The sequence below is a fragment of the Leucoraja erinacea genome, chromosome 16 (genome assembly GCF_028641065.1).
Source record: "Leucoraja erinacea ecotype New England chromosome 16, Leri_hhj_1, whole genome shotgun sequence".
Lineage (NCBI taxonomy): Eukaryota > Metazoa > Chordata > Chondrichthyes > Rajiformes > Rajidae > Leucoraja > Leucoraja erinaceus.
The window spans coordinates 2358919-2379795 of record NC_073392.1 but is presented as its reverse complement, the minus strand read 5'-3'; the positions used below and the strand labels follow the sequence as shown (position 1 = coordinate 2379795).

General features: G+C 43.6%; 2 protein-coding genes across 3 annotated transcripts in view; one reads left to right on the top strand and one right to left on the bottom strand.

Annotated features, from left to right (window-relative positions):
• Positions 1-5320, top strand: part of LOC129704450 (protein TASOR-like) — a 35139-nt gene extending 29819 nt beyond the window's left edge. The window contains 4 exon segments of the mRNA XM_055647527.1: positions 349-457; positions 1343-1521; positions 1604-1759; positions 3735-5320. Of these exon segments, the coding sequence (XP_055503502.1) occupies positions 349-457; positions 1343-1521; positions 1604-1759; positions 3735-4327 (1037 nt within the window). The 3' untranslated portion in view covers positions 4328-5320.
• A 5087-nt stretch (positions 5321-10407) lies between these two features.
• Positions 10408-20877, bottom strand: part of ccdc66 (coiled-coil domain containing 66) — a 36803-nt gene continuing 26333 nt past the window's right edge. For both annotated transcript variants that reach the window (XM_055647524.1, XM_055647526.1), the window contains exons 17-20: positions 19772-19830; positions 17068-17300; positions 13281-13414; positions 10408-11223 (exon numbers count right to left, since the gene is read on the bottom strand). In XM_055647524.1, coding sequence (XP_055503499.1) covers positions 11173-11223; positions 13281-13414; positions 17068-17300; positions 19772-19830 — 477 coding nt within the window. In that variant the 3' untranslated portion in view covers positions 10408-11172. The remainder of the gene's footprint in view (positions 11224-13280; positions 13415-17067; positions 17301-19771; positions 19831-20877) is intronic.

Sequence of the window (20877 nt, the reverse complement as noted above, 5' to 3'; positions counted from 1 at the left end):
TGCACCTGTTTTCTATGTTTCTACATTCCCTGCTGCCCTCAGTTGAAAAATATTTTAATTTTTTTTTTAATTTAAATTATTTTAAATTATTAACACAGGCTTTGAATTTTCTTGCCTGCAACGTGGGGAAATGGATCCAAGTTACGAAGTTAAAATATTAGATTTTTTTCTAATGGCCTTAGCATATTTTGGAATTATGATGGACAGCTGAAAGGCTTCAGATTTTCACGTACCTGATTGTCTTAATGTAACGCCTAGTTGTTCCAGATGCAAAAGCCAGGATAATATTTTTAGATGTGTTAATTTTAATATCTCTTTTTTATTAAGAATATAAATTGTTTCTTCCAGAAAAACTTCAGATATTCCTGGACTTCCTCCAAGATTTAAGCACTCCTGAAAGCAAATGGATCTGGAAAATTCACTGCAAAATGCACAAAAAGTTAAAGGAGCTAGCAAGGTTAGTGGATTATGTTGTTCCTAGTTAATAAAGATATATAATCTGTTTTAAGTGGAATATAGATGACATTTGACTCCTGCTGTTAAAATAATTAATATTCATACACGTTGTGAACTTGATGGACAAACATTTCTTCGACAAATGCAGGTTTAAAGCCAAAGATTTCCAGAAGGAGAAAGTGCTGCACAATTCCTTTACTTTGTGAACCAATTGCATATTGTTTTTGACACGTGTTGGTGCAGCAGTATTGCTGCATCACACCTCCAGTGACATGGGCTAGATCCCAACCTCTGGTGTCTTAGTGCAGTTTGTACATCCTGGGTTTACACGTGGGTCTCCCACATGCCTAGACCTAGGGTGGCAACGGCAGAGCGTTTGCGGCACCGGAGAGCCGGGTTCGATCACGACTACGGGCGCTGTCTGTACGGAGTTTGTACATTCTCCCCGTGACCTGTGTAGGTTTTTTCCGAGATCTTCGGTTTCTTCCCACATTCCAAAGACATACAGGTTTGTAGGTTAATTGGCTTGGGTATAAATGTAAATTGTCCCTCGTGTGTGTGTGTAGGGCAGCATTAGTGTGCGGGGGGTCACTGGTCGGCACGGACTCGGTGGGCCGAAGAGCGTCTCCACGCTGTATCTCTAAACTAGACTAAACTTGCTGGTTGATAGTAGAACAGGCTATTTTTACACAAATTATCCTTGGACTAATTGGGTTCATGAGGGGCAAGTTGATGGGTGCATGGAAATGAATGTGAAGAATAAGACTTTTGGGGAGCCAATGTAGATTCAATCTGCTGAAATGCATCCTCTTATGTTGTTAGGAAATGTGAAAGATGCTGCTTTGTATCTAGGTCATGTGAATAATGATGTTTTTTGTTTACGTAGGACCAATACAGCAGCTTTCAAGATTCTGACTCTTCTGAATAAATATCAGAAATGTAATCTAGTGGAAGTTCTGTCATATCACGACTGTGACTCCAGGTCACGAAACACGATTGAATTAGACTGTTTAATCAAACTGCAAGCTCAGACCATGCAACATAGACATGTGGTTTTCCTGACGGGTAAATTTTACATTCTAGTTCTATTTTATGTTTGTTTAACATGGTTATTTCTTGATACTCTTGTTTTTTTTTTTCCCTCCAGAAACACACATGGAGCGCCTTTCCAGTTGTTTGGAGTGTGGAGTGGTGGTGGCTTGTGTTAATGACTTTGTGAAAAACTTCAACAGCCTTATTGGCTATCATAGTTCAAACATGGGGGAGAAACAGCAAAGATTAGGATCTCGAGATAGCTTGCAAGGCAAGTAAACATCCTTGAAAGATAGCTGATTTTGTATTTTAATACTGCCGTTAAATGTTGAATGAAGACCCATGAGTTTTATGCCCGGACCTGTATTCCAATCAACATAAATGACATGAATATAAGTAACTTGTCTGCTGAGAGAAAAATTAGACAAAACAGAGACATTATGCGTTCAGAAATTTATGTTGGTTGTGGAATTGAAACAGGCGGGTGGAAGATTTGCGTTTTCACACAGGAGTGCAATAATGAGAAAAATCTGAGAAAGTTCTGAAGATACTTTTGAATGTCTGGAAAATCACTTTTTAAAAAATGGTGTAACTTGTCATAGTTGCAACCCGATGTTTAATTCTGATCATCATCCGTAATAACATCCATTAAGCAAAACCTATCATGCACATGAAACTATGAGGAGGATTTTTAAAAACAGCATCATTTTTTAACATCTTAAATACTGTAAATATCTTGTAAAAATTTAGTACAACGTGCATGTTCATTTTTTGAAAAAAAGAGTTTGAACGGAATTAATAAGATGGTCCAGTTTAAAATAACAATTGTGGAAATATTTTTATTACTGTTTGGAGAACTCAATCTAAAATCAGGAGCCATACATTCCCTTGTAAGGGAAATTGCCCAAGAGTTGACGCCCATTGTGCAGTGGAGCTAATCTAAACTCTAATGATTACAATTTGAGACTGAGTGCCAGTTCATGCTCAGTGACTCCTGCTTTGATGGCAGCTCGTGGAATAAGCAATAAGCAATCGCAACACTAGTTCCCCAAGTTTGCACCACCAAGGTTTTTCCTGGCTTTGGCAGAGTCTACTTTGTAAGGATGCCAATGTAGTGGGGTACCGCAAGGCTCGGCAGCAAATTTGCAGATGTCACAAAGCTGGGTGACAGTGTGAGCTGTGAGGAGGATGCTTTGAGAATGCAGGGTGACTTGGACAGGTTGGGTGAGTGGGCAGGCATGGCAGATGCAGTTTAATGTGGATAAATGTAAGGTTATCCACTTTGGTGGCGAGAACAGGAAGGCAGATTATTATTTGAATGGTGTCAAATTAGGAAAAGGGGAAGTATAATGAGATCTGGGGGTCCTTGTTCATCATTCACTGAAAGCAAGCATGCAGGTAGAGCAGGCAGTGAAGAAAGCTAATGGCCTTCATAACAAGAGGAGTTGAGTATAGGAGCAAAGAGGTCCTTCTGCAGTTGGACAGGGCACGTGAGACCACACCTGGAGTATTGTGTGCAGTTTTGGTCTCCAAATGTGAGGAAGGACATTCTTGCTATTGAGGGAGTGAAGCATAGGTTTACAAGGTTAATTCCCATGATGGTGGGACTGTCATATGTTGAGAGAATGGAGCGGCTGGGCTTGTACACACTGGAGTTTAGAAGGATGAGAGGGAATCTTATTGAAACATATAAGATTATTAAGGGATCCGACACGCTAGAATCAGGAAACATGTTCCCGATGTTGGGGGAGTCCAAAACCAGGGGCCATAGTTTAAGAATAAGGGGTAGGCCATTTAGAACGGAAATGTGGGAGAACTTTATCACCCAGAGAGTTGTGAATCTGGAATTCTCTGCCTCAGAAGGCAGTGGAGGCCGGTTCTCTGGATGCTTTTAAGAGCGAGTTAGATAGAGCTCTTACAGATAGCGGAGTCAAGGGATATGGGGAGAAGGCAGGAACGGGGCACTGAATGTGGATGATCAGCCATGATCACAATGAATGGCGGTGCTGGCTCGAAGGGCCTGCTCCTGCACCTATTGTCTATTGTAAGATTGAACTGTGGACATGGTATATTATCATACAAATATAAATTAATTTAATGACCAGCTGAGTTAAGTTGTAATTTTTAATCAGAATAGAAAGGAATAAGATTTTTATTAGATACCAGTACAATGAATTCCTTGACATGTTAATTTGGTTCTGAATTATTTGACAAATATATTGTTATCAGTAATTTCTAATGGCCAGGTACATTTTCTTCCAACTCTTTGGAGTTGTTAGAAATGGAAAATGCTGATGCAGAAAACTTGGGAACAAGTGAAGGAAACAATGAAGAGGAGGATATGTCTTTGGACTCTGAAGAAAACTCACCACAGATTGAAATCTGTAGTGAGAAAAGTGAAGCTCTCAATGTTACTAATATTTCACAAACTGAAGCACAGAGGACTAAAGGAAAGGTGAGCCCCTCAGATGAGTCTTTACTGCAGGTATCAGACGATGCAGCTCCCAAACTAACTGCAGCCTCTTTGCAACCGTTCAAAGTAGACAGCACAGATTCAAAAGGAGCAGCATTTGCATACAATAGTTCCTTCTACACCCATCCACAAATAGAATCAAACGACAGGAACTTTAATGTCATTACTCATCAGAGTTTCTTAGCAAGTGGAATTGAGCCATCATATATTTTGTCTCTGAACCAGAATCGCCAAGACGCCGATAGTTATTATTCACCTGGATATGATCAAAATTTAGCTTATAATAAAAACTGGGGAACTTCCTCGGACGCAAGCAGTGTACCGAGCCAGAGGCAACAACGAGAAAAACAGCACCAGTATCATTAAATTTGGCATCTTTGGTTATCCTTACAATGGAGAGTTCTGTAAATGTATTCAGGTTGATTCCATCCCGTTATACCACCACTGCATTTTCTTTTTCCCTAATTCTTTGCTGGATCCTGAAAGACTCTTGTCATGGACTAATAAACAGACATATGTTCTTTTAGTAACTTTGTTGTTTGAAATAAAAACCGTTTAATTCCTTTTAAAATTTTCTATTACAGTAATCACAATTCCTTAAAGCCTGCTGTTTAAAAATTAATCTTTAAAACTAAAATTCCGAAAAATCAAAAGCAGGTTTTCTTTTGTTTTGGTACCACATTTCTGATTTTTTATAAATAAGTCATTTTTTTGAGAATTTGTATTTTATTTGAGAATTCAGGTCTTAGTCAGAAATGTGGATATTGGTCACAGCTGCTCTGTAATTGATGGTCATTTGTACTTGAAGAAACTGAGCAAATATCCTAGTTCAGACTGGACTGTAAGCTCTTTAAAACTTCTTTATAGCATGTTACATTGATGTTTGGTCAGTTTGTGAATTAAGTCATGGTTATTGGCTCTTTGATCTTCTTCATGTTGTCAGCCTGATCTATATATATACATATATATAGTGTAGAATGCGTTATTTCATTAAAGAATATGTTTAATTTTACAGAAAAATGCCACAGAAATATTCTTGACTTCCAGTTAGTCTTTTGATATAGATTTTATTTATTTTGTACAGCTGTTTCATGAACCATTAATTTTTAAAATCTTATTCATGTGGTTTACTCTTTAGTAAGTGTTTTATTTAATGGCCTTCAAACAGCACACTGGACTCATTCACTGGGCATCCATTTACCTCAATTTCAAGTGTAGAGCTTATTTTGCCACTTGTTCAACCTTGCATTAAATAAAACACTTGCATACAAATTAACAAATGTTTGTGTGTACCTGTTTATATCTGTAAATATATAAAATAAAGCTTTTTACTGTACATTAAAAGTTTAAAAAGTTAAAGGAGTGTCATCTTATTCCTGTGAATCCATGCCGTTAATCAAAAAGGCATAGTTCCAAGTAGTGTGCATAACCTTACAAAGGTAGCCTGCCTCACTAGGTCCCAAACCCATCCAGCATTTTGGGCAGTGGAATTTAGATTTTGTATGTTGGAACAATAGCATTAGACTTGAGAATCTGTTCAGTTGTAGCAGATGCAGTGTGCTTCTGTCGTTAATTCATTTTCATCATAGTCTGGTCTCCGGCAACCACCTGCAACCTCTGGGAACCGCACAGAAACCTTGGGTGGGGCATAGTCTCCAGAGGTTTCCGTTCAGGTTTCCTAAGTGGGACAGGGGCATAACTATAACTAAGATGCAACAGAAGTATGGTGGCTATGTTTAGCAGAACTAATTGCATCTATCTACATTGCATCGTTGAGGTTAGAGTGTGCAGAAACAGGCCCTTCAGCCCATCGAGAGGTACTGATTGGGGATGATCAGCCATGATCACATTGAATGGTGGTGCTGGCTCGAAGGGCCGACTCCTGTACCTATTGTCTATTGAGTTTGCACCGATCAGTGCTCCACACACACACTAGGGACAATTTTCACATTTATACCAAGCCAATTAACGTACAAACCTACAAGTCTTTGGAGTGTGGGAGGAAACCCACACGGTCACAGGGAGAACGTACAGACAGCACCCGAGGTCAGGATCGAATCTGGGTCTCTGGCACTGTAAGGCAGCAACTCTACCGCTGTGCTGCCCCATTTGATTCTTGTCACAACATTTAACTATGTCTGGTCCTTGTGTCAATTGAGGGCTATGATTTGTCAATAGCCCCCTTGTTTTATTGTCATTACTAGAGTGGTAAAAGGTGAGCATTTAGAAATTACCAGACATTAGCAAAAACAATATTTTTGTTCCTGAGCAGTTTCACTTCAAGCTCCGCATTTTAAAATGTGAATTGTAGACAATGGTAAACAAGGATTAAATAACCATGTGGTGCTTACTTAGTGGGAGACGCATGTTCTTTCGTGGCTATGGCATTTTTCACTGCAGTCACTAAAATCAAGTGGACCCCATTAGAAAAAGTAAGAAACTTGTATTAAAAACATTACAACAGCAGTTTTTTCCCTTAAGATAATCAGGCAGTCGATATAGGGGAAATAACACATCATGGGTTCATAAAGGGAGGTGGTGGGATTGGGAACTTCATCTCAAGAGTAAATCTAGAAAATAGGTGCAGGAGTATGCCCTTTGAGCCAGCACCTCCATTCAATACGATCAAGGCTGATCATCCAAAATTAGTACCCCATTCCTGCTTTCTCCCCATATCCCTTGATTCCGTTAGCCCTCAGAGCTATATCTAACTCTCTTGAATACCTCTACTGCCATCTGTGGCAGAGAATTCCAGATTCACAACTCTGGGTGAAAATGTTTTTCCTCATCTGTCCCAAATGGCCTACCCTTTATTCTTAAATTGTGACCCTGGTTCTGAACTCCGCAACATGGAAAACATTTTCCTGCATCTAGCCTGTACAATCCAGTAAGAATTTTATATGTTTCTATAAGTTTTCCTCTCATCCTTCAAAATTCCAATGAATATAATAAGCCCAGCTAATCCATTCTTTCATCAGATGTTGGGAATTAACCTGGTGAACCTACGTTGCACTCCCTCAATAGCAAGAATATCAGGAGAATGTTTCCTCTTGTGGGTGAATCCAGAGCAAGAGTCACTTTTTACAAAAGGATTACCATTTAAGACAAAAATACTGCTTAATCTGAGGAATATGGACTTCCTCAAAGGGTGGTAGAAACAGTCTGGATGTTTTGAATGCAAAGGTGGAGGAATACTTGAGGACAATGTTTCCCCTCTACTCTTAAGCTCTGTGCCAAACAGCTGGCACCGGTCTATACAGACATTTTTAACCAGTCTCCACTTATTGTCCCTGTTCCCAAAAAGGCAAGGATTACTTGTCTTAATGACTACAGGCCTGTCTCACTGACCTCTGTAGTCATGAGGACACGCAAAAGGGTTGTGCTGGCCAAGCTGAAAAATATCACAAACCCCCTCTGCAGTTTGCTTATCGGGCCAATAGATCTGTGGATAATGCAGTCAACCTGGGCCTGCACTTCATCCTACAGCATCTAGACCGCCAGGGGACCTTTGCGAGGATCCTGTTTGTTGATTTTAGCTCTGCATTCAACACCATTGTGCCAGAGCTACTACACTCCAAACTTTCCGAGTTGACTGTGCCTGAACCCCTCTGTCGGTGGATCACCAGCTTTCTGACAGACAGGAAGCAGCATGTGAGGCTGGGAAAGCACATCTCCAACCCACAAACGCTCAGCATAGGAGCACCGCAAGGCTGCGTACTCTCTCCTTTCTACACCAATGACTGCACCTCCACAGACGCCTCTGTCAAGCTTCTCAAGATTGCGGACGATACAATCCTGATTGGACTGATTCAGGATGAGGAGGTATCTGCCTACAGACAGGAAGTGTCACAAATGGTGTCCTGGTGCCGTAGCAACAACCTAGAGCTCAATGCTCTTAAGACAGTGGAATTGATTGTGGACTTTAGGCGAGTTCCCCCTCCCCTCAACCCACTCACCATCAACACCACAGTCACATCTGTGGAGTCTTTTAAGTTCCTGGGAACCAGCATCTCCAAGGACCTTAAATGGGGGGCTACCATCGACTCCACAGTCAAAAAGTCACAACAGAGGATGTACTTCCTGCAGCAGCTGAGGAAGCACAATCTGCCACAGGCAATGATGGTCCAATTCTACACGGCCATCGTAGAGTCTGTCCTCACCTTGTTCATCATGGTCTGGTTTGGCTCAGCCACCAAGCACGACACCTGGAGGCTGCAGCGAATCGTCCGATCAGCAGAGAAGGTTATTAGAAACATAGAAATTAGGTGCAGGAGTAGGCCATTCAGCCCTTCGAGCCTGCACCACCATTCAATATGATCATGGCTGATCATCCAACTCAGTATCCCGTACCTGCCTTCTCTCCATACCCTCTGATCCCCTTAGCCACAAGGGCCACATCTACTCCCTCTTAAATATAGCAAATGAACTGGCCTCAACTACCCTCTGTGGCAGAGAGTTCCAGAGATTCACCACTCTGTGTGAAAAAAGTTCTTCTCATCTCGGTTTTAAAGGATTTCCCCCTTATCCTTAAGCTGTGACTCCTTGTCCTGGAATTGTATTGGCTGCAACCTTCCCTCCATTGATGAACTGTACACTACAAGGGCCAGGAAGCGAGCGGGCAAGATCATCTCTGACCCCTCTCACCCTGGCCACAAACTCTTTGAATCACTTCCCTCTGGAAGGCGACTCCAGATTGTCAAAGCTGCCACAGCCAGACATAAAAAGTTTTTATCCATGAGTAGTTGCTCTACTCAACAGCCAAAAAATCTGTAGCCTCCCTTTGGTCTGGCATATTGTTGGTTCACATGGTTGATCAATTGAATTGAATTGAATTGAATACCTTTATTGTCATTCAAACCTTACGGTCTGAACGAAATTTCATGCCTGCAGTCATACATACAATCATACTATAATAAACAACACTAAACACAAATTAACATCCACCACAGTGTATCCTCCAAGCACCTCCTCACTGTGGTGGAGGCAAAAATCTTACGGCTGAAGTCTCTTCCCTCCTCTTCCCCCTCTGTGCTGAGGCGATTCCCCACCGGGCGATGGTACAAACAGTCCCGCGGCTCACCGAACCCCGCAAACGGGCCGGCTCAAACACGGCGGCCCAGGGTGGTCGAAGCTGCCGCCCTCCAGTCCAGCGGACGCAGCCGCTGGCCCGCGGCTGAACCCCGGACTCGGGTCATAGCCGCCAGAACGCCGTCCCAGCCACCGGAGCACCGTTCCAGCCCCGAGCCGGGTCGCCCTCACGTGAGTGCCGTTCCTCCCTCGAACTGGGCCGCTCCGACGGGAGCGCCGTTCCTCCCTCGAGCTGGGCCGCTCCGATGGGAGCGCCACAGCCCCTCACGGGAGAGTCTCAGCCTCTCGCCAGGCCGCCCTCACGGGAGTGTCACAGCCCCTCACGGGAGCGCCGTTTCAGCCCCGAGCCGGGCCGCCCTCACGGGAGCGAGCCCAGGGTGAGTCCTGACTGGCTCTGCCTCCGGAGTCTCGAGGTCGCCAGCTCCGCCATTAGGCCTCAGCGCAGACGGAGGCAGAGAAGGGGGATACGACAAAAAAAGTTGCATGCCCCCGAAGGGAGAGACAGCAAGCTCTGTTTCAACCCCCCCCCCCCCCCCCCCCCACTTGAAAAACCAAAAAACTTAACTAGACAAAACGGAAAAAAAACAACACAAAAAAGTAAAGACAAACGGACTGCAGACGAGCCGCTGCCGTTCACCAATGCCCGCCACTTCCGGATGAATGTTTTATCATTAATGGTGTTTTATCATTAATGTTTTATTATTATTAATGTTTAGTGTTTTCTGTGTCATTCACAACTGTCACTGTATGTCATGTTGTTACTTGTGGGCAGAGCACCAAAGCAAATTCCTTGTATGTGAATACTTGGCCAATAAACTTACTTACTTATATAAGCAGTTTTAAGGTTTTGTCCCACAAAACCCATGGCCAGCTTCTTAGGACCCCAATGTTAAAATTTAGAAAGTACTTGCGCATCTTGCATTTAAGAATCACATTTTGAGTTGCTATTTCCTTCAAAATTGAAACACGTGAAAGTACTTTCAGCTTAAATCGTGCAATACTTCAATTTCTACTTGATAAAGATTGCCTGCAAGTGATAGAAGTTGAAAGGAGAGAAACAGAGGGAAAAGTGAAATGAACCTTCTCAGAATTACAACTAATATGCATGTTTTAAAATAAATCATTGGCACTTTATTTGAGTTAAAAACAATACTTCTCACATAAATAAAAGTAATTACACAATTGAAATTCTTTAAATAAAAAACTAGTTGGCAACACTTAACTAAAAACATTTTAGGTAATTTAAAAAAAAGCCAGCCTTGACTTGTTTAATTATGCACTTCCAATTTGTCCCCTACTTTTAAGTCCCATCGTGTTGCACATTGTCTGGCTAACTTTCTCTGAGCTCCAGGAGCCCTTAAAAGATGAACATATTTCCAATCCACAAATTCCATCGGGAAATAACTTATGTAAACTAATTGCAGCCTTTTTCCACAAAGGGACAAATTTCACATAACTGATTTGCGCAGGTGTAATCCTGTCTTTAGTGAAGCCTGAGCTCTGTAACACAAGTGTTGGTGTACTAAAACCACAAACGCAGCAGATTTAGATCGTGATCCAACATTGCAACGCTTATAGTCTAGGTTTGGACAACCTTGTCAGTATTACAGGGAGAAATATATGACTTCAGTCCCTTTCACTATTCGCTCCTGATCGTGGGAAGGAATAAACACACTTGAAAGTTGCCAGTTCCCTCCATCCCTCCCCAAAAAATCCAATTCATTAAGCTGCTTAAAGTTCTATTGAGCCTATCAGAACCGGAGTATGATCAATGCCTCTCCTGTAAAAAAATATTGTACTTTAAGTGCTTCTGAACAGAAGATGCTCAAAATTGTTGTGAAAAGTTCTTTGAATTAACAGAAGCCAAAATCCTGACCATTCTCATTATATACATTATCCCATCCATTTGCAGGAGTTTCTGAAAGTGAGAGCTTGGAGATTTCCAAAAGAAACATAGCAGCCTATAATAATAATTTTAAACAAGCTACCTGATGCCGTATCAAAGTGCTTTGAGACTATTTTATCCATTAACACAATTTTCTTTTAAATATAATTTAGCAGCCGTGGAGGTGTTGAATTGTAACTATTCACAAATGTTGTGAAGACCCTGATGATTGCTCATCTCAATGCGTAGGACTGGCCGTTTCCAACTCCCTTTGTTTCTGCATTAACCCCTAGAAACAAAAAAAACAATGATTTCAGGCACTAATTGGTAACTTTGGGTCGACTAACATTTGAAATGCAAATCCCTTATCCATTCATTTTTGAATGACTACATTGTCTTTACTCAAAAGCATACAAGCTAAGAGGAAAAATCCAATCTCCCCCCTCAATGATCAAAATTGCAACCACTTCATCTTGTTGCAAATTTGTATTACATCACACCTGTCCTGTTCATGTAGCTTCTCTGTCTCATTCCACACCTTGACCAAGATCGACGACCAAATTAACCCATTAATATAAATTATTAAAAAAAGCTTTATTTTGTTACATTTGTCTTGTTGGTGCATATTAAATTACAATTTCCAACCACCAATGGGCAGCATGAAGCAAAATAAACAAGGACAAGGATTTAACCCTCATGAGTTTGACCTGTACTCACTGGAGTTTGGAAGGATGAGGAGGGCCTCATTGAAATGTACCGAATAGTGAAAGGCCTGGATAGAGTGGATGTGGGGAGGATGTTTCCTCGGTGACCGCCAATCACCCCCCCCCCGGACACTTATTATTTATTTTTTATTCAAATCGTTTGCTATGTCGCTCTTCAAGGGAGATGCTAAATGCATTTCGTTGTCTCTGTACTGTACACTGACAATGACAATTAAAATTGAATCTGAATCTGAATCCACTGGAGGCAGAATCTAGGACTTGAAGTGATAGCCTCAGAATTAAAGGACGTTCCGGCTACGGGAGCCAAGATCGTCCCGTCAACGGAAGGCTCGAGCTCCCCGACCACAGGAGAACAAAGAAGGGAAGGGATTTAATTTTTTTTTTGCCTTCCTTCACAGTGAGGAATGTGGAGGAGTCACTGTAGTGGATGTTTATGTTAAAATGTATTTTATGTGTCATCTTGGTGCTTTTTATTGGTATGACTACAGCAAATCAAATTCTTCATATGTTGCAAAACATACTTGGTTAATAATGTATGCTTATTATGATTAGGAAGAAGATGAGAAGGAATTTCTATATAGTCAGAGGGTGGTGAAACTGGAATTCTTTGCCACAGAAGTCTGTGGAGACCCTCAATGGATATTGTTAAGGCAGAGACAGACAGATTGTTGATTAGTACACGTGTCGGGGATTATGGGGAGAAGGCAGGAAGGAGTATGGTGTTAGGAGAGAGAGAGAGAGAGAGATAGATCAGCCATGATTGAATAGTGGAGCAGACTTGATGGGCCAAATGGCCTAATTCTGATTCTACTATGACTTTTATGAAGGAGATGAGGAAGAATTTCTTTAGTCAGAGGGTGGTGAATTTGTGGAACTAATTAATTGCCACAGAGGTCTGTGGAGGCCAAGGATATTTTTAAGGAAGAGATAGATTCTTGATTAGTACAGGTGTCTGAGAAGTTATGGGAAGAAGGCAGGAGAATGGGGTTGGAGAGAGAGAGAGATAGATCAGCCATGATTGAATGGTGGAGTAGACTTGATGTGCCAAATGGCCTAATTCTGCTGTCTGCTGCCATCCGTTATGACCTTATTATGATTTTTTTTATAAACATTCGGTACTGTTCAACTTCAAGTTCCCTCGTTCTTGGGTGTAGCCAAGGAAACCTGAGAGTGCTTGGAGCCAAGCCTTGGCCCTGATAGTGGTATGTAGAGAGGACAGGGATCAGTGGAGGTGATGTTGGGTGGACTGAAGACACGTGAGGGAGCAACAGGCATATTTCTGACATGTAAATACAGAGTATCAGGACGATGAAGTAACTGAGGGTTGGCAGCAGAGAGAGTGAGCAAGATGGAAGTAGTCAAAAATGCTGGAGAAATTCAGCGGGTGAGGCAGCATCTATGCAGCGAAGGAAAAAGAAGACGTTTCGGGTCAAGAAGCCCATTTCCTTCGTTCCATAGATGCTGCCTCACCCGCTGAGTTTCTCCAGCATTTGTTTACCTTCGATTTTCCAGCATCTGCAGTTCCTTCTTAAACAAGATGGAAGTGGTGCTGAGTTTCTGGTTGCTTCTTATGGTCTATGAATGAGATGCTGGGAAAGTGCACATTTGGGAAAAGCCTTACTTGTCGAAGTTCTGAAAGGCTTTTGAGAATAGCCTGCTGCCGCTCCCGATTTCTCAGCAAGTCAGGGTTGAGAAGAGGATCTCTGGGAAGGTCCACGCTATCGGCTTTACACTGCAAATGATCCATAACGGTAACTGAAAACAAGAGAATGGGAAAGGAAATGAGCAAATACCTAATCAAAGCGGGACGGGGGAGAAACTGGCTTTGGTTGCAACTCCTGGATCTGGTGCAACAGCACCTTTGATTCCATTGAATCCAATTTAGTTTTGTAGTTTGGAGACAAAGCGCAGAAACAGGCCCTTCGGCCCACTAAGTCCGTGCCAACCAGCAATCCCCGTACACTAGTACTACGCTATATACTAGGGACAATTTACAATACGATAGAACTTTATTTGTAGGAAAGACTGCAGATGCTGGTTTCAATCGGAGGTAGACACTAAATGCTGGAGTGACTCAGCGGGACAGGCAGCATCTCTGGAGGGAATGAATGGGTGACGTTTCGGGTCGAGACCGTTCTTCAGACTGATGTCGGGAATGGGTGGGAGAGAGATAGAATGTAGTCGAAGACAGTAAGACTAGTGGGAGAACTGGGAAGGGGGAGGGGATGGAGAGAGAGAACCTTATCCCAGGAGGGAAATTGGTCTGCTAACAGTCATAAAACACGATGCATGAAATTAAAGTGATGAGTAGAAAGGCCAGGATTGGGGAGGGGGGGGGGCAGTCAGTCTCTCACGACAGAAGGGGGAGAAGTTGTAAAGGCTGATCGCCACAGGGAAGAAGGATCTCCTGTGGCGTTCTGTGCTGCATCTTGGTGGAACCAGTCTGTTGCTGAAGGAACTCCTCAGGTTGGCCAGTGTGTCATGAAGGGGGTGAGCTGTATAGTTTGAGGAGCATCCTCCCCCCCCAACACCGCCTCCAGTGAATCTAACTCTGCCCCACGGTGGGATCCAGCCTTCCCGATGAGCTTGTTCATCCCATTGGCGCCTGCAGCCTTCACCCTGCTGCCCCCGCACACAACAGCATAGAAGATGGCACTGGCCACCAGCGATTGATAGAACACCTGCAGCATCTTACTTCAGACATTGAAGGAGTAGAGCCTTGTCAAAAAGTACAGCCGGCTCTGTCCCTTCTTGTACAGGTCCTCAGCAGTCCGGTTTACAGTCCAGGTACACTACAAGCTACTTGTGCTCCCTGGTAAACTGCACATCCACACCCTTGATGGAGACTGGAGTTAAAGTCCACCACTAACTCCTTAGTCTTGTTGGTGTTGAGCTGCAGGTGATTCAGCCCACACCATTCTACAACGCCAATGCCAACACCTCTGTATTCAGCTTCCCTCCCCTCACTGATGCAACCCACAATTACAGTCACAGTGAAAACCTCTGCAGGTGGCAGTAGTCCGAGTTATATCTGAAGTCTGAGGTGTAGATGGTGAACAGGAAGGGAGAGAGGACCGTTCCCCGTGTTGCTCACGACCATGTCCGAGACACAGTTCTGTAGCCTGACATATAGTGGTCGTCCAGTCAAGTAGTTGATGATCCAGGACACCAATGGAGCATCCACCCACAGCTGTGTCAGTTTGCTCCATCACACTGCAGGCTGGATGGTGTTAAATTTACTGAAGTAAAAAAAACATGACTCACACAATGCTTCCCGGCTTATCCAGGTGAGCACAGGAACGATGGAGCAGGTAGACGTCCTCCACCCTCATCTTTGTTTGGTAAGTGAACTGCAGGGGGTCCAGGTAGGGTTTAACCAGGGGTCGCAGGTGAGTGAGCACCAGCCTCTCCATGGACTTCATGATGTACGAGGTCAGCACCACTGGTCTGTAGTCATTGGAGGAGCTGGGGCGCGTCATCTTTGGTCCAGGGAGCAGGCAGGATGTCTTCCACATCACAGGAACACACTCCAGGCTCAGGCTGAAGATATGCTGGAGTACTCCACACAACTGGCCGGCACACGCCTTGAATACCCCAGGGCTGACACCATCGGGACCCGTGGCTTTGCCTGGGCGGAGTTTGCCCAGGCAACACTAATTGACCTACAAACTTATAATAGAATTGAAGATGCAAGAGGCAAGTGCAACTAGTAAATGGTATTTGGATACTTTCAGCAAACAACTAAATATCTTGTACATTGGAGCAGGAAATCCTATCACCGTGGATTCTGATAAACAACCCTTAGCAATCCCAATGTTCAATTGTATTGTATTGTATTCAATTTATAGTCATTATCTCATATTAGAGACAACAAAATTAATTTTCCTTACAGTCAAGTATCAAAATGAAAATAAATAATAAATAAATAAAAACATATTAAAATTTAAAAAAGCACAAACACAGAAGTCCAGGACACAACATAACCACAACACAACACAGTGGCACCAAAGTTGAGGAAGGTACCATAGTCCAGCCAGCCTCCCCTCCGATCTTCCCAGATGTTCACCTGTGGCCGGGGCCTCCCGAGCACCCGCAGTCGCCGCCACGGGCTCAGGCCCTCGCGCCAGGATGATGAGACACCGATGGAGAACATCCTCAGCGGCCCGGAGCTCCAGATCAGCCGCCTCCCACTGGAGTCCTCGGCTCCCAAGTCCGCAGGCCAAGCCGGGCGGAGTCGCAGGACTTCGCGATGTTGATCAGCGCCGCCCGCGTTGGGAGCTCCGCGAGCCACAGCTCCACGATGTCGGTGCAGCAGGCCCAGTACTCCGGGGCACCAAACGGCGATCCCCGGTAAGGCATCGCCCGGCCCGCGATGTTTCCAACGCTGCACCGCTGCAGCTGCTGGACCTCTGGTCGGTCCCGGCAGGAAAGGCCGCACCATTCCAGTAGGTAGGCTGCTGGTGGGGGGGCGAGTATGCGACTCGAATAACAGTTGCATCCTCTCCATGAAGCGACTGAAGGACGGTATCCCCCTTACCGTACCCTCTTCTCCCACATAAAGACATTAAAAAAAATAATAAAAACCGCACTTCAACATAACAAAAAAACAAAAAGATACCAGACTGAAGGTGGAGCAGCTAGCACCAGCGCAACCGGAACAGATGAATTACCCCCCCCCTGCCCTTTGTCTACACAGGAGTCTACAACATTCACATTATGATGAAGGTGCAAAGTAGCCACAGCAGTAATTACAATTTATCATCAAATATATATTGATGTTGGGAAATTACATATTGGTGCTTAGCTGTGTTATAGTTCATGTCCTTGAAAGATTATGTCACTAATCCAACAAGCATTTAAAACTGCAGCAGTTTGAACAGCAAAAGGTTAAATTAGGAAAAGGCCATTCAACTCGGAGGACACAGCAGGGCAGAGCAGCCACGGTTGTATCGAATGGCATTGCTGGCTCAGGTTTGTTTCCTGCTCAATGCAAATAATCCCACAAACCAAATGAAAATCTTCTTAGCTTTCATTTCCATAGCAGCGGTATGTGCCAAAATGACAACCAGAGGTTTAGTTTAGTTTGGAGATACAGCGCGGAACAAGCCTTTCGGCCCACCGAGTCCACAACGACCAGCGATCCCCGCATATTAACACTACCTTACACACACACCAAGGACAATTTACATTTATACCAAGCCAATTAACCTACAAACCTGTGCATCTTTGGAGTGTGGGAGGAAACCAAAGATCCCAGAGAAAACCCATGCAGGTCAAGGGGAGAACGTGCAAACTCCGTACAGACAGCAGCCGTAGTCGGGATGGAACCCGGGACCGGGGTGCTGTAAAGCAGTAACTACTGCTGTGCCACCCGTATAATGTTTAAATTAAAAAAGCTGCATCCATACCAGTAGAACGCTTGTACTGTGGGTCATCTGTAGAAGGCCTTGACATAGGAGCATCAGGATCCAAGTGGTACACCTCATCTGTGCGCACATATGGAAAAAAGTCACTGGCTGCCTCATTGGCAAATGGAGCCCACTGACAGCATTCGCCAGGAGCAGGATTGCCAACTGTCCGTGGCTCCTGCTCCATTTGCAATTGTTTGTTTCTCAGTGATGGAATCGGTGGAGATCTGCACCTGGAAAGAAAATAATCCCATTTCTCATCGTCAATTTTGATCATTTTTACTTCATAAAAATACTTCTGTAAAAATAATATTTAAGAGGGAACTGCAGATGCTGGAAAAATCGAAGGTAGACAAAAATGCTGGAGAAACTCAGCGGGTGAGGCAGCATCTATGGAGAAGGGTCTCGACCCGAAACGTCACCTATTTCCTTCGCTCCATAGATGCTGCCTCACCCGCTGAGTTTCTCCAGCATTTTTGTCTACCCAGAAAGAGTGGGTTAACATTTGATGAGCGTTTGACGGTGCTGGGCCTGTACTTGCTGGAGTTGAGAAGAATGAGGGCGGGGGGACCTCATTGAAACGTATAGAATAGTGAAAAGCTCGGATGGAGCGGTTGTGGAGAGGATGTTTCCACCAGTGGGAGAGTCTAGGACGAGAGGTCATAGCCTCAGAATTAACGGACATTCTTTTAGGGAGTAGATGAAGAGGAATGACTTTAGTCAGAGGGTGATGAATCTGGAATGCGTTGTCACAGACGGCTGTGGAGGCCAAGTCAGTGGATATTTTTAAGGCAGAGACAGATAGATTCTTGATTAGTGTTTAAAAAGGAACTGCAGATGCTGGAATGAAGAATGGTTTTGGCCCGAAATGTTGCCTATTTCCTTCGCTCCATAGATGCTACTGCACCCTCCGAGTTTCTCCAGCACTTTTGTCTAGATTCTTGATTAGTACGGGTGTCAGGGGTTATGGGGAGAAGGCAGGAGAATGGGGTTAGGGTAGAGCCATGATTGAATGGTGTAGATTCGATGGACTAAATGGGCTAATTCTGCTCCTATCACTTAGGAACATGATTACGATTCATTAAAAAAAAATTAAATTCCTGTGTGAATCCATGCTATCCTGCCCTGGAAGAACCAAAGGTTTCCCACCAGCCAATCGGCAACAGAATGGATCAGAAGTTGAAAAGGCTAAAAGATTGAAATTTCTACATTTATAAAAAACGTGTTTGTGGCCACAAAAACCATATCCTCTTCCTAACTGTGCAAGAAAACTAGGCTTCCCTTGCTGCAGAATGCTGTCCTACTGTAAGGTACTGGTGATATCGCCACAGTGGCTAAACCCACCACAAGAATGAGCCCCCTTTTTGTGATACAAGATCAGGTTCATACACAGTTTTACAGCACAAAGGTCGGCCATTTGGTTTCCGCACCAGTGTTCACTTTCCAGTAGCTTTTCCTCCCAAAAGATGTCAAAATCACCTTACCAACGTTGTTCCTTATGTGGATTTCAATCTTCCCCGTGAAAGGAAATTATATGGAAACACAAGTACCTCGCTATATTTATTGGTGAATTATTTTTTGCTTCCTAGTTTTGGACTTGCACAAATGGGAGCAATGTTTTGAAGTTCTTATGCAATGTCAAATCCATGTACTTTTAACACCTCCATCAGGCTCTTCCTTAAGCCCCTCCCCCTGTACTGCCAAGTTCCCAATATTGATTTGCATTTTACCGAAAAATAAGAAAAAGTCTGATGTTAAACACAAAATGCTGGAGTAACTCAGCGGGTCAGGCAGCATCTGTGGAGAACATGGATAGGTGACGTTTCAGATAGTGCTGGAGTAACTCAGCGGGTCAGGCAGCATCTGTGGAGAACATGGATAGGTGACGTTTCACAGAGTGCTGGAGTAACTCAGCGGGTCAGGCAGCATCTGTGAAGAACATGGATAGGTGACGTTTCACAGAGTGCAGGAGTAACTCAGCGGGTCAGGCAGCATCTGTGGAGAACATGGATAGGTGACGTTTCACAGAGTGCTGGAGTAACTCAGCGGGTCAGGCAGCATCTGTGAAGAACATGGATAGGTGACGTTTCACAGAGTGCAGGAGTAACTCAGCGGGTCAGGCAGCATCTGTGGAGAACATGGATAGGTGACGTTTCGAGCTGGGACTTTCTTGAGACGGATGATTCAGTAGCTGGCTCACTGCTTTCCCTCTGACACATTTGGTCAATGGTTCCTGCTCTCCCTTCGAACTTGCCTGGTTTTAGACAATAGACAATAGGTGAAGGAGTAGGCCATTCGGCCCTTCGAGCCAGCACTGCCATTCAATGGGATCATGGCTGATCACCCCCAATCAGTACCCCGTTCCTGCCTTCTCCCATATCCCCTGACTCCGCTATCTTTAAGAGCCCTATCTAGCTCTCTCTTGAAAGCATCCAGAGAACCCGCCTCCATCGTCCTCCGAGGCAGAGAATTCCACAGACTCACCACTGTGAGAAAAAGTGTTTCCTCGTCTCCGTTCTAAATGGCTTACCCCTTATTCTTAAACTTTATGCCCCATGCCCTCTTGAAACTGACTAGGTACACTGGAAAGAATGTACTACTAAAATAATAAATTAAATAGGATTGGATTATTCAATAGTGCTGGACTGAAAGATATTCTAGAGTCCGGGGCAAGATGGATTAACAGATATACTAGGCTACCGACCTGTAATCTTTGTCAACGGGTAGTTTGTGATTGGAGGTGTTCCTTTTCATCGGGACTTCCTGTAAATAAGTTATTTTCAAATTAGTAATTGCTCATTTTAAAAGTTACAAACATTCAGATGAATAAAACTGAGAGGACTTTAACATTTAAAAAATCCCATTGGAAAACATTAAAAAACTATTATGATTAGAAGATAACATTGAACACACTTGCAAGTGAAACATTAGAGTTAATAATCGGTTTAGCAACAGTGAATACAAGCAGCAAAGGCAACAAGCACTGAGTAGGTCAGGCAGCAGCTGCTACTGTCGGAAGAAGAATATTCTTGTCTTTTGTTTGACTTCAGATTTCCAGCAACTACACTTTTGTTCAATTTTCATTACCAGTCTTATGAGCAGCTGCAATCAAAGAACATCCTTATGAGACAAAACCACTGCAATCTTCCTACCTAAGAAGACTGATTCAATCAGTCTGCTTGCAGGTAGGATGTGGAGGCCTTGAAGTGCCTGCAGAAGAGGTTCACCATGATGTGGCGGAAGGAGCTGGTTTACATCGAAGATAGACACAAAATGCTGGAATAACTCAGTGGGATAGGCAGTAATGGACAGAAGGAATGGGTGACGATTTGGGTCGAGACCCTTCTTCAGTTTCAAGAAGACTGTCCCGCTGAGTTACTCCAGTATTTTTAGTCTACATTCACCATGATGTCACCTGGATTAGGGAGTATTAGCTTCAAGGAAAGGATGGACAAACCCAAGTTTATAAAATTATGAGGCATAGGTGGAAATGTCATACACTAGAGTGTATACCTTGAAGGTGAGAGGAAGAATGTTTAAAAGAGATACACAAGGCCATTTTTTTAAAACGGTGTGGTAGGAACACACTGCTGGGAGCATGGTGGAAGCAGGCACAATAGCGATGTTTAAGCAGCATCAACTATCCAGGGAACTGAGGCGTGTGGATCATGGGCAAGTAGATGGGATTAGTTTAATCTGGCAATCCTGGTCAGCACATACATTGTGGGCCAAAGGGCACATTCCTATGCTATACACAAACAAGCCCTATGTTCTGTTCTATCGCGACTATGATTCCACTGGAATTGAAGT